General features: G+C 35.5%; 1 protein-coding gene across 1 annotated transcript in view; it reads right to left on the minus strand.

Moving 5' to 3' along the window:
• Positions 1-14,279, minus strand: part of Srp68 (signal recognition particle 68) — a 94,244-nt gene extending 79,965 nt beyond the window's left edge. Inside the window, exons 1-3 of the mRNA XM_090375058.1 lie at positions 14,078-14,279; positions 7,197-7,263; positions 206-319 (exon numbers count right to left, since the gene is read on the minus strand). Coding sequence (XP_090231184.1) covers positions 206-319; positions 7,197-7,263; positions 14,078-14,174 — 278 coding nt within the window. The 5' untranslated portion in view covers positions 14,175-14,279. The remainder of the gene's footprint in view (positions 1-205; positions 320-7,196; positions 7,264-14,077) is intronic.
• Positions 14,280-14,625: the final 346 nt, after the last annotated feature.

Raw genomic sequence — 14,625 nt, forward strand, 5'->3', positions numbered from 1 at the left:
AACTGAATGCTCTACTACATACAACATTAAGGCTAGATTTAGGAGGATCTGAAATGGAAAGGCAATATTATTAGAAGCTCACATTATCACAAATTATCCAATTATGTTTAAGATATGACTCACTAACAGCTGTAAAACTTAAAAAATAACTTCTTGTCATTACACCACTTTTCTTTGCAATCTGATATAATAACAATAAGCATACCTCACATCTGTAAGAGAATCTTCTGTAACCTTTTTTGGCTGAAATCTGTGTTTCGTTCCTTGAACAAAATGTAGTGATTTCCTAATGCGTCGCAAACGTCTACTGCAATAACTCCTAAAATAAATAAATGTACATAATGTGTATATAAGATATTCTTTGGATTTCATGGATAAGTCTAACATACTCCTAAAAATAATTTTAAAAAAAAATCAAAAACCAATAAAAACAAAAAGAAAATAATACATAATCACAAATAACTCATTTGTATAAATGACTTACTATTGACAAACATCAAAATACAGTAAACCCCCGCTATTCGCGGTATCTGTATTCGCAGTTTCGCGTATTCGCAGTCGCCGATTTAATATAAAATGAAACCTAAAAAAATGTAAATTTTAAAGCACCGTGAACATTTTTCGCCATAAAAAACATGGGCGTGGCTAAAATTATCTTTCCCGGTCAAAACAGCGCTCAGTGGGTGGGGGGAGAGGGGTGACAAAATCGCGAGCGTGGATGTTTCTCGCTAATCCTTGTTCAGTATGTGTTATGCGCTTTTCATGGAAGGTTTCGTCATTTGCTTTTAATTTATATGCTTACAAAAGTACCGTTTTGCAGTGTAAAACAGACTTTTTCGAGTGTGTTAACGGAAGAAAGTGACTTTATTGTGGACAAGTTCTTTCTAACACGTACAAAAATATGGCTACGAATAACAAGGGAAATGTGAAAATATCAAAGAAGGTGATGACATTAGCGAATAAAATTGAGTTATTAGACAAAATTTCTAATGGTGAAAGTGTCTCCTAAGTGGTAGAACATTATAAAATCAATGCGTCAACGGTACAATCAATCAAAAAATCGGAAGAAAAAATCCGCCGTAGTGTCCGTGAAAACGCGCTAATTGCTTCAAAAATTTGCTCTGTAACTCGTGATGTTAAATTTTTAAAAAATGGAAAAAGCTTTAAATCTGTGGATAGAAGACTGAACTCAAAATAAAATTCCGTTAAGTTCACTCATCATTCGTGAAAAGGCAAAACTCCTTTATCAACACTTTAGCAAAACTGGTGATAGCACTGGCAGGATAAGTTTTTTAGCTAGCAAAGGCGCTGGTTTGAAAGATTTGTTTGAAATTTCTAATAAATATTACATTTAATATTAAATTGTTTCTTATTTTCATTTCGATGCCATATGCTTGCATTTCACTATGTACTGTCTATGTACATAGTCATATTATGAAGGTACATATAATACATACAGAGACAAAATTTTAGACTAGTTTTTCTTATATTTCATACTTTGGAACAGAACACCTTTATTACTATGGGAGCAATAACTCAGTATTCGTGTTTTCGGTATTCGCAGCATTTCTCAGGAACGTAATCCCCGCGAATAGCGGGAGTTTACTGTATTGGAATATCTCAGGAACGTAATCCCCGTAATTGGAATATTGGAATCTCAGGAACGTAATCCCTGCGAATAGCAGGAGTCTACTGTATTGGAATATCTTTTTTCTTTGTTTTGTTTTTTATTTATTGAGCTGGCATGAGTTTGATGTCATTATACATGCAAGATATGTGAGGCTTTTTTTGTTTGTTTGTTATTTTACCAGTTGCAGATGCACCCATGAGGAAAATTCTGCAAGCGAAATGGAACATGCTGCTACTTAGCAACATGTTTGAGTATGAAAAGGTTAATTGGCAGTTTGTTACAGTACATCACAAATTTAAAATGAGATTTGGTTGCAGAAAATGTCCAGAAAGATCAGCAATTTTGTGGATAGTAAAGAGATCTAGTTCTGCAACAGACAATAAGAAGTGTGTTTTTGGTAAAAAGGAGTCTGTGACAAGTCTAAAAATATTGCACATGTACTGGAGGTGATTATTCATATCCCAAGGAAATCTGTGATATAAGCTTCACAAGAGTTTCAAAGAACCATCCATTTACTTAAAATTGTTTCCTTACAAAATGCACATTCAACAATCCCCGACAAATGCTGACAAAAAGAGCAATTAAGCTTTTTTATTCATTTCATCAATATTTGGAAAACATAGCATTCACATATGGTTCACTGATAAAGCATGCTTCCACCTTAGCAGACATGTCAATAAACAGAATATACATGTATGGAGCAATGATAACTGCCATACAGTCATAGGAACACCTTGGAGTACTAGAAAGGAAGAACTAGAAAATCTGTTAGCAAGGAGGGACAGGTGATATGGGAAGTGTTGTTGTCATTGGTTTTTTATTTGTTGACGCTGTATAAGCTTGCTTTCTTGCATCACTTACCACTATTACTACTACTAATTCTAATTTGCAGAATTGGAAGTCTTTCATGGTAAGTGCACAAAAGGGTACTCTTACCATGACCCCAGTTCTGCAAATTGCAGTGCTTGAAAACTAATCACCTGCGAGGAGACCTGATTGAAGTGTTTAAAGCATTAAATGGACTGAGTAAACTAAATGCTCGTAGTATCCTTACATACAGTTAAACTGATTGTTTGTTTGTTTGTTGTTGGGTTTTATTGGCGCATTAGCAACTAAGGCTATAATGCGCCAAAACCTGGTCATTAAAAAATAAAAATTTTTTTTTTTTTCAGTGGCCTAAAGAATTAGGTCACCAAGTCAAAGTATAAAAAAACAAGTATAAACGGTAAAAGACAAATATCAGTAAACAAGTAACAATAACAAAGTAGATATTTTAAATATGAGTAAAATGGTTTACTGATTTCAAAAAGCTAAAAATAGCAGACACATGGTCATTGTCAGATAAAATCTGACTGAGTGTATAAGGCTCAGTCAGATGATTAAAAGCAGTAAAACGCAGTTAAACTGAAAAAGGATGGCTGGATAGATGTATAAAAATTTGATTTCATCCAAGGAGTATTGGAACAAGCTTCCATCTGGTGTGTTGTTGAAGTGGATAGTTTGAATAAACTTAAGGAAGGATAAGGTAAATTATTCGAGGAGATAGATGAGGTGAGCATTTCTTTTTTTTTTTTTTTTTTTTGGCTGATGCTGTATAAGATTGCTTCCTTGAATCAACCTTATTAATTTTTTCAATTAACATTAGAAATATAACAAAATAAGATAATACAAAAAATATATAAAAAAATTAAAATATATAACTGTCATTTTGTTTGTTTTTTTAATTTAATGCTTTTTGAGATAAACAGGATAGAAGACCAAAACTAAGTTGCACCATGGTACATTAAAAATAAAAACACAAGTATTCTAAATAAATCAAAATAATAATAAACAATAATTATGTTTAATAAATAGCATATAATTTTAATAAGCAATAATAATAAAAAATATTCAAAATTTAACAAGATCAAACTTTTAATTGGAACCAAAAATACAGTAAAAGAAAACCCATCTGCATTTTTAAATAAATTACATATTAGGAAATATTACTATTAATAAAATGAGTTATAATTCCTTCAGAATCCTGTTGCCTAACAGTTTGTTTCAGCAGCTAGTAGACTTATAACAGATGCAAAGAATATGTGTGGAATCATGTCAATTATCATTAGTAGAGGCATATGATGCAAGAAAGAAAGCTTGTACAGCATCAGCCAAAAAAAAATTTCCATTTCACATAACCATTCGCTCAAAGTTTGTCCAGTTCTTCCTTGAATTTATTTAAGCTATCAACTTCCACAACAACAGATGGAAGTTTGTTCCAGCAATCAACCACCCGCTGGCTAAAAGCAAATTTCCGAACACCTATTCTACAACTGTCCTTCCTCAATTTGAATTTATTAATCTGAGAAAGAGGAAGAATCCCAACAGCACTGATCTTGCTCAACCCATTCACGGCCTTATATACCTCAATCAAATCACCACACAGGTGCCTAAGTCTCGAGACACTGCAATTTGCAAAATTTAAGCCTTTCTTGGTACGAGCACCCCTTCATTCCCTTCACCAATCTTGCTGCCCTTCTCTGTACTCATTATAGCAACTCTACATCCTTCCTAAAATGAGGCCTCTAGACCTGTACTCAAGGTGTGGCCTGACCATTGTCTTATACAAGGGGATAATCACCTCCTTATCCCTGCAAGAAAAATTCCTGTATATCATTGAGAGACACCATGATCTACACTTGCAGCCTGTCTGCACTGCTCAGAAAACTTCATATCTGACTGCACAATTATTCCCTGGTCTTCTTTATTCTCTACCACCCTGACTGTAGTACCACACAGTTAGTACATTTCTCTGGGGTTACTTTTACCCATATGCAGTACATTCAGTCCTCGTATAGCACAATAGTTGTGTTCCTAGAAACCCTCGTGCAATGCAAAATCATGCAATATAAACAACAGGCCCTATGGGAAAAATAGGGTTAGGTGCTGACCACCCAAGATTGAACACACATTTGTAACCGAAACATTACCAAGCACAATAAATAATCGTAATAAAATAAGTAAGTATTTTATTATGACTATTACGTAATAAAATATTGCTAATGCTTTTGCTTCTACGATAAGAAAACTTGTTCTTTGTTTGATTTTCCATCCAAACAGATGACGGCCATTCCATCTCTTCCAATTCTTTGTGTCTTAATCTAATGGATTTTAATTACACTTTGAGTTGTTCCTGCTATGAAAGTTTTTATTTTCTCTGCATTCTTTGTAATTCTCGGCGTTGCCTCATTTAGGCCTGTAGAACGTGCAATATCACATGGTCTTTCATTTCGTTCAAAGTGTTTCACAATTTCATATTTTTTTCTCTATCGACAGAGGCGGACTGGACATAAGCCTTACCAGGGAAACCACGGTGGGTCAGAGGCCGGTGTGATTTTGGCCATAAACGCTAGTATGAGGCCACTACAAATTTTTCCAGGTAAGAATTTTTGACCCAGTCGGCCTCTGTTTATCGATATTGCTTTTCTTTTTCTCTCTGAATCTGTAGTGTCTTCACCAGGACGCTTCCTTTTCACACCTTTTAAGCATTTTACTCATTTTTAGGGAATAAAGCACAATTACAAAATGAGGAGGCACGCTTGATACACATAAACAAAACTGCACACGTGTAGCAACTGAATAAACACCGTAAAGGCAGAGACACACTATGAACACCTCACTAGCTCACATTTCACTAAAGCATATTTCTGGGGGTTACTACCATAAAACAATTTCCAGTTGCGCTCTTGCTAGTGGAATCTGTTATAAACTGGTAGTAAACTCGATTTGATTGCATTTGCGATAATACTGATAGCTGGAATTTTACGTTATTATGGTGAAATGTGTTTCCCCTTCACTGATATAAAAAACATAAATACATTTTCAGAATCTTCTCTTCATTCCTATCATGTTGCGTTCAGTTGGGGGTGATTCTGCATTCAACTGCCATTTCTTGTAAACACAAAGGCGAATCGTGCATAAGCGAATTTGGTTCGTGTTATATACGATATCGTTCCCCTATTTACAAATCGTGTATGATTGAATGCGAGTAGTGTAAACACATGTTATACGAGGACTGACTGTACTTTGCATTTGTCGATATTAAACTTCGGTTGCCACTTCTTTACTGAAAGAGCACTTCTATTACTGAGAAGTACACAACTCATCAGTTTCTCCAATCCCACCTTTTACCCCTTCCATATAACCTAGTCCTCTTTTAGATACAATTTATTTAAAAATTCTGTTTATTAACTAATGAAGTTTAATGATAAGCTCAGTGACATCCCTACTGGCATCGGTGATACCCTCATACACAGTCTTTTTTTTAGTACAACAGGACGTATATCATCCACACCCGGAGCCATATTTCTCTCAAGCTTTGGCAGATTTTCTAATATGCTTTTATGAAATTATTATATCACTTATCTTATTATTGTTCCTTCATGGTTCAAAAGGTATTTCTATCATAAATATCACTAAAAAGTACATAATCAACTCTTCTACCGTTTCTGTTTGTCTTTCTATGATTCTTCCACTTTGATCAAATAAGGGGACCTATCTGATTCACTATTCATGCACAAGTAGAGCTGGAATCCTTGTGCCCCATCCTTAGCTTTCTGCTAGTCTTATCCCACTAGTAATTTTGTCACAAATATGCTTACAACACCCATAAACTGGTGTTCATATATTCAATGCAGGGTATACACAGTGAATTAAGGGTAGCCAGATTTTCAGTGCCACAATTCACAATGGCTGTGCATTTTTATTGGCAGAATATGGTTGTTATGGTTGTTATTGTTATTAGGAGCATTAGCAACTAAGGCCATATTGCTCCGGTGCGGTGGTCATTCCCTGACCTTTCCGCATGCTCCGTATTTGGTGGTGACGGGCTCGAACCCCGGTCTAATCAAGAAGCGTGTGCTACGCACTGCTGCTCCTTCCCACCTGGCTACGGAGGCGCTGGCAGAATATGGACTTGAACCCAGAACCACATTGCTTGTAATTACACATGCTAACCACAGGACCACTATATGGTAAATCAAAGGAAGTGTTACAAGGCATGTGTATGGGCATGTGCAGGAGAGAGAGAAAGATTTAGGCAATTTAAAAATATTAAGTGTAGGCAATTTGCCAATGATTTAGAGAGCAAATAAATTGGTAAGCATGAATCTGCCATTTATTAACTGGCTAGATCTCATTATTAAATTATAATGATATAAGAAAACTGAAAAACTTTAATGGTCATGGACCCAAAAACTTCCCTAAACTTAAAACTACATGAAATTTGCTTTAGATTACTTGTTTATTCTTATTTTATGCAGACAAAATTGCCTACAAGGGGCCTGATTTTTTATGTATACCGTTACAGTTAACTGTTGGTAATTCAAGTTCTATTTAATAATTACTTGTCTACAGCAACTAATAATTTCCATTCCCAAGGATGGTCACTATAGACAAGTTCTACTTTGTGCATGTATTTTAAAACTTTGATATCAATGGCATAGCACTACAATTATTAAACAACAGGCAAAAAAAAAAAAAAAAAAGAAGCTTTTAAGAAAATTTCATTCAAAAGAAAACATCTTACCTATATCGTTGATAATCTCCATGACGCAGTCCATGTTGCTGCTGGGCATCTTTTATTAACTGGAGAACTATTTTTTATGTTAAGGCTAAACAAGTAAATCCACACTTTTCTCTTTGAAATTGCATTCACAATCTTTTTTTTTTTTTTTGTCAGTATCATACACACATTCAGTACATTAATAATTCAAATGATGGACCAAGCTATGACCATCACACAACTTTTTTTAAAAACTTTTAACTTTTTAAAAAGTTGAACTTCTTTTTAGAGTTCTTATACATAAAATTTGCTGGAAGATAACTAGTTCAATTCTTTGTTAGACTGGATTGTTTTGGATAAGCAGCTGGAGAGCTGAGGCTACAAGGCATTAGTATCCCCTGTCTGCATATATTCAATAATTAGTTTGATGATTTTAAGGGAGGTTAAATTACTCATAAGACACTAATTCTGCCACTACTTAAAGAATGCTTTGTAAGTAACTGCTGTCACAGATGGGAATATATTACTGCATAAAGAAATGAGAGGCAAGTGGCAAGTGGCATAACCACCGCATTATCATAGAGAAAAATTCTTTTATCAATTGGAGATACCAGCTGCAGCATTTGTTTATATAATGAACTTTATTATTTATAAAGTAAAAACCAATGATAACACGATTTATAACAGGAAAAAGCAGAAAAATGGATCATGCTTAATTATAAAAAAATATTAATTAATGACAGAAATGTTCTAATATGATTGTTGAATGACATAATAATGCAGGCTCTAAAAATTATGCAGGAGGGCATGCAGAGAGGTATTTTCCTTTATAATTACAAATTACAAATATTGTTTAATCTTGAAAAACTCTGATTAAAGAATTTTAAATAATGAAACATTTCTGCATAGAAATACTTCATTATTTAAAAATGGAACATGGCCATTTGGATAGTTAGTAATCTAGACCAGGAGTCGGCAAACTTTTTTTTGGAAAGGGCTCAGCGGGCCAGGTAGCAAGCTCGAAGATATTTACATGGGTAATTCTACTCATAGAGCAACAAAAAAACCAGGTTCAAATTCTTTTTATTAGGAAGTGATATTTTACACTTTTGTACAGCCAAATGGATTTTGAAATGGAAATGTCTTTTGCACTTGCATCAAGATCCGAAAAACGCTGTTGTAACTGTAGTTTAAGTTCAGAAAATATATCCGCCGCGAATTTTTTTTGGGAATGGGGATTTTTTTTACATCATGGAAAATGGTCAAACTTGGTTAATGTGATTTGTGTTTCAAACAATGCAAATTTTTTACGATATGACTTTACGATAGAATACGTTTCACATATGAGCACTGTTTTCCCCTGTAATTTTAAGTTAAATTCGTTAAGATATCCCACGATGTCTGTAGCAAATGCTAATTTCCACAGACATTCATTGTTAGATAATAGTGATTGTAGGCAGTTTTTCTAATTTAGACAAATTTCTATTGCTTCTCTGAGTTCAAAAAATCTGCAGCGCGTAATTTGATTTATTTTTAATTTTTTTTCATGTAAAAAACAATATTAACCCGCAAGCCGGATTAAAAAGAGGGGCAGGCCGGATTTGGCCCACGGGCCGTAGTTTGCCGACCCCTGATCTAGACTAAAGTATTTCTTTAATAATTTGCAAAAAAATAAAAATTATGAAAATTAATAAATCAAAACATATAAGCAAAAATATGGTTTCAAAAATTAAAAAAAAAAAGCCTTAAAATACTGAGCTAAAATACTAAGATATTAATTAAAATAAAATAAAAATTGAGCTTTTTCAGGCTATTTAAATCTAGAATACTATAAAACAGCATTGATATAAAAAAATTACAACAGAATTTTTATTATAATAATACATGAAATATAATTTTACATGATGGGATGATAAATTCACACTACATCAACAGTTGTTGGAAAAACATAGTGTAAATTAATGGCCAAAACTATTTAGGGTTATTAGATTATTTTTTTAAAAATAACCATTAACAGTATAAAAATGTCAGTTTATCTTCAGAGGTCATATATGATAACTAAAAGGGAAGATAACAACAAGAAACATTCAAAAATACTTATAAAGATTTAATTACCATCAGGGGTAAAAGAAAGGGTTTTTGCTTCTGTAAAGGTGAGTACAGTGGTCTCAGACAGTTTTTAAATTCTGTACAGTGGGATCAACTGACGAAGTTACCAACAGTATATTCTAAGTAGGAAGCATTCAAGGAATTAATCGTGGATGCTACTAAAAGTTTCATACCTATTAAGAAATATTGTTCAAGGTTTAGGCCTAAATGGTTATCAAATGAACTAATGAGACTCGTAACAGAGAAGCAAAATGCATGGGATGCATATAAATTATCAAGCGACTCAGAAGCCTATGGCAGATATAAGCTAGTCTGTAATCAGGTCACAAAGGAGGTTAGTTAGTTAGTTATTGTTAGTTATTTGGTTTTTAGGAGCATTAGCAACTAAGGCCATATTGCTCCGGGGATATACGGTGGTCATTCTCTGAACTTTCCGCATCCTCCGTATTTGGTGGGCACGGGCTCGAACCCAGATCTAATCAAGAAGCGTGTTCTACGCACTGCTGCTCCTGCCCACCTGGCTACGGAGGTGCCAAAGAAGGTTAGGCAGGCAAAGGCAGATTACGAGAAATCTTTGGCAAAGGATGCTAAGAAAAACAGCAAGGATTTCTTTACTTATATAAACTCTAAAAGGAAGGGGATGAATCTGATTGGTCCACTTGACATCGATGGTTCGACTGTTGATGATTCTGCTCAGATAGCAAACAAACTGAACGAGTATTTTGCATCTACATTCACACATGAGGAATTATTAAGGTTTGAAAATGGCAGAAGGTTATCAAATTATAGCAGGGTACTTAATGATTTTGTAATAACTGAGAGCAAAGTGGAGGAGAAATTGTTGAAGTTAAACATAAGAAAAGCACCTGGGGTGGATGGGATCTATCCAGTCATATTAAAGGAGGCGGCAAAGCAACTAAGCAAACCCTTACCCATAATTATGAAGGCATCCTTGGACTCAGGGGAGGTTCCCATGGACTGGAGATGTGCAAATGTATCCCCCAATTCACAAAGGGGGATCGAAGGGTGACAGAAATAATTACAGACCAGTTAGTTTAACTTCTGTTCCGGGTAAAATAATGGATTCACTGGTTAAAGATGCATTGCAGGATCATCTAGACAAGACTGCAGCAATAATTCAGACAGCATCGGTTTGTTAAGGGAAAGTCTTGTCTGACAAATTTGATTGGTTATTCTGATGTGGTTACAAAGGAACTGGATACAAAAAATAATTTTGATATCATATATTTGGATTTCAGGACACTGTTGCGCATGGAAGACTATTGTACAAATTGGAGCATAATGGTATTAAGGGTAAGCTGCTACAATGGATAAAAGGATGGTTAAGTGGAAGAAGACAGAGGGTGGTAATCAATGGGTGCTGCTCTCTGTGGACTAATGTTATTAGTGGAGTCCCACAGAGTTCGGCGTTGGGTCCACTGTTGTTTTGTATATTTATCAATTATATTGATGAAGGTATATCAGGCTTAGTGTCAAAGTTATTATTATTATTATTAATAGCCATATGGTGCAAGGAAGCCCGAGGCTTATGCTGCACCAGTAAAAAAAAAATTCCCGAGTGAGAGAGAGAGAGAGAGAGAGAGTCAAAAGTAGAAGGGAATCACCAAGAAAGGGAAGAATGATGATATCCAGCTCAGGACCCTGGGTGTGCCAAGCACATACTCACCATATGTGAGCCCCCGGGGTTTGCAGATGATGCAAAGGTTAGCAGGGTTGTTAATTACAGTAATGGCAGTGTGCTGCTGCAACGGGATCTAGATAATTTGGGCAGTGGGCTAAGTAGTGGCAACTGAAGTTTAACCTTGACAAATGCAAAGTACTGAATATGGATAGAAGTAACCCGAGAGAAAAGTACCAACTGTGTGGTACTACACTTAAGGTGATAGAAAACGAAAAAGACCTGGGAGTAATCGTTCAGTCAGATATGAAGTTTTCTGAGCAATGCAGACAGGCTGCCAGGGCAGGTCATGGGGTTTTGTCAATGATATATAGGAATTTTGCTAGCAGGGAAAAGGAGGTGATTGTCTTTCTGTATAAGGCAATGGTCAGGCCACACCTTGAGTACTGCGTACAGGTCTGCAGACCTCATTTTAGGAAGAATGTAGATTTGCTTGAGCGTGTACAGAAAAGGGCAACAAGATTGGTGAGGAGAATGAAGGGATCCTCTTATCAAGAGAGGCTTAAGTTCTGCAAATTGCAGTGGCTAGAGACTAGGCACCTGCACAGTGATCTGATTGAGGTGTATAAGGCCTTGAATGGGTTGGGCATGCTGAATTCTGATGGGATCCTTCCACTTGTTCAGATTACGAACCTAAGAGGGCATAAATTCAAATTAAGAAAAGACAGATGTAGAATAGATGTGCGGAAATTTGCCTTTAGCCAACGGGTGTTTAATTGCTGGAACAAACTTCCATCTGTCGTGGAAGTTGATAGGTTGAATAAATTTAAGGAGGAACTGGACAGGCATTTGGAGGGAATAGTGTGATTTTTTTTTTTTTTTTTGGCTGATGCTGCATAAGATCATACACTTGCTTCACATGCCACTGCCACTACTAAAAATGGTCAGACTATAAATATTTAAACCTTTAGGGGAGGAAAAGATTTACTGTACCATACACCATTTTTATCCAAACATTTCGGCACTAACTACTCGCACTAATTCTCCATTCCATTTTGGATACTTTCATGGCTCAAAATCTACCTCTATTCTTAATTCCAAATGAAACAATATCAGTATGCTATATATTTATTATAATAATACTTTATTAATCATTATTTTGATTACTGTTTATTCAGTTATAATTTTTTAGTTGGTACTTCATTCTTTAACAAGCAACCCACTTGGGTTTTGAAATTCTTCATACTTGTATTCTCACTCCTTATTCTTCCTTCTATCCTATTCAGTAATGATCAATTCACCCAACTTACCTTATTATATTTCATATATTTCATGAAATATATGAAATTTATGGCTGATAATTTAATATCTGGTACCCCCCTCATGTTATGCTACGTGACGAACAGAAATTTGAGTGAAGGATGTGAACTGAGAAAAATAATTGTAATTAGAAAGGGAAAAAACACTTATAAGAGGGGTCATGTTTTTAATCAACTTTCATTTTTGTTTAGCAACTTTCATATATTTCATATATATATATCTGCAGCCATTGTCAATCCACTGCAGGATGGAGGTCTCCTGTACAAGTCATGTTGAGGAAAATGGACCAAAATCTGCTTTGTTATTTGTTATTTAGGAGTATTAGCAACTAAGGCCATATTGCTCCGGGATATGCAGTGGTCATTCCCTGACCTTTCCGCATCCTTCGTATTTGGTGGTGATGGGCTTGAATCCCGGTCTAATCAAGAAGCGTGTGCTACACACTGCTGCTCCTTCCCACCTGGCCAAAATCTGCAACACTGGTCAAGTGCAGGCTGGCAGATTGACCATATTTAGTAGTCAGGGGCTGGAACCCAGGTCTACTCAAAAAAGTGTGTGCTACTGCACTTTGCTCATGACCACTTGGCTACAGAAGCCTTATATATATATATATATACGTGCACACACAGTCCTGGTTTTTTTTTTTTTTTTTTTCTTTCTGTGAAAATTTAAGAGATAAGGGCTGAAATTTGGTATCTGGTTACCCCTCATGTTACGCAACATGATGAACAGAAGGTTGAGTGAACGAAAAACATGAACTGAGAAAAACAGTTGTAATTAGAAGGGAAAAAAACGCTTATAAGAGGGGTCATATTTTTAATCGACTTTTATTTTTGTTTGGTGAAAAAAAAGTTAGGTTTTCACACAACTTCAGGAGGGATTCAAGCAAAAACAGTCAATGGTTGTTGGGCACTGGATACTAAAGTTTTACCAAGATAAGATGATTTTGGTAGTGGTAGCTTTGTGGAACCTTGTTTGAAAGCCTTTGACAAATCAAATTGATTTATTGCCTTAACAGTGTTTACTCTTTCTTGAATGAACCTATGTATTCACCTTGAGTGCTATACTTTGGTACTATTAATATATATATTTTTTTGTTGTGTTTCTTGCGAAATTAAGTGATAAGATAAAGATTCTGGAAGTGGTGGCTTTGGTGAACCTTGCTTGAAAGCCTTTGATGAATTAATCTGTCATAATAATGTTTATTCTTTTGTAAATGAACCCATGTGCTCATCCTCGGTTTGTGCTTTGGTTGGTGTGTATAAGCTCCCACCCTCCCCAAGCACATTATTTTATCTAATTGTACCATCATGAGCTGAAGCGTGTAAATTTCACTCCAGGGGCTCACATCTGGTGAGTATGGACTTGGCACACCGAGGGTCCTGAGCTGGATATCATTCTTCTTTTTCTTGGTGATTCCCTTCTACTTCTCTCCCTCTCTTTTGGAGTAATTCAGAAATTTTTTTTTGGCTGGTGCAGCATAAGCCTCAGGCTTCCTTGCACCATATGGCTAATAATAATAATAAGACAACCAATGTAGAATACAAGAACAAGCCTCCCCCCCCCCCCAGCACCACCAAACAAAATTCCACTGCTGGTCAATTTTTTTTTTCAGATGTTCTTGACACAAAATAACCTAGATTCAAAACATGCAAACACTATACTAAAATCGGGAGAGAACGCAAAATTAAAATAGCATTAACTACTATGGTAATGAAACATTTTATGCATCTTGTACATACAAAAACAGAGCCAATATGGAAGTAACAAACTGTATCTCAGGCATCACAGGCCCTAATAATGCTGATCTCCTGCGATCAACTAACATGAAGGATACTTTCTAGAGTAAAAGTCTGCTTGTGCACATTAGCATCTGTTGCCTTCTGTTCACTATTTTCATCACCAGCCACGCGATTCACATCACCTGTCGCCATTATAATGATAAAACTGCACTCTTGCGGGAAAAGAAAGCAAACACTTTACATCTTAATCCACAAAGTAATAACGGTGTATTAATTGGTAAGCTAAGAGAAAGACTGTACCACGGCACCAAAAATTTCCAGGTAGGATTCCTGTCATTGAGTCCCAAGCATGACCTCTTTAAACCACGCATTCACAATTCTTGATTAGCGAACGCTCCCTACAACGTAAGGAGCACAGAACTGTCCATAACGTTAACACAGGATGCAGCATTCGAGGTAGAAAACACATGCGAAACCCTTCATCTGATCCTGCATGAACAGTGTGTAAACGAAATCCCAGTTCTATTCATTAATTTAATTTGTGTCTTTATTTTCCTTTGATACAGAAAACCAACTAATAAAATAATACAAAGTATGTAAATATTTAAAATTGGCTCAAATTTTAGACATTTTCGTTTTACTT

This window comes from Mastigoproctus giganteus, chromosome 6 (assembly GCF_048544385.1).
Source record: "Mastigoproctus giganteus isolate SK-2022 chromosome 6, ASM4854438v1, whole genome shotgun sequence".
In the NCBI taxonomy this organism is placed as follows: domain Eukaryota; kingdom Metazoa; phylum Arthropoda; class Arachnida; order Uropygi; family Thelyphonidae; genus Mastigoproctus; species Mastigoproctus giganteus.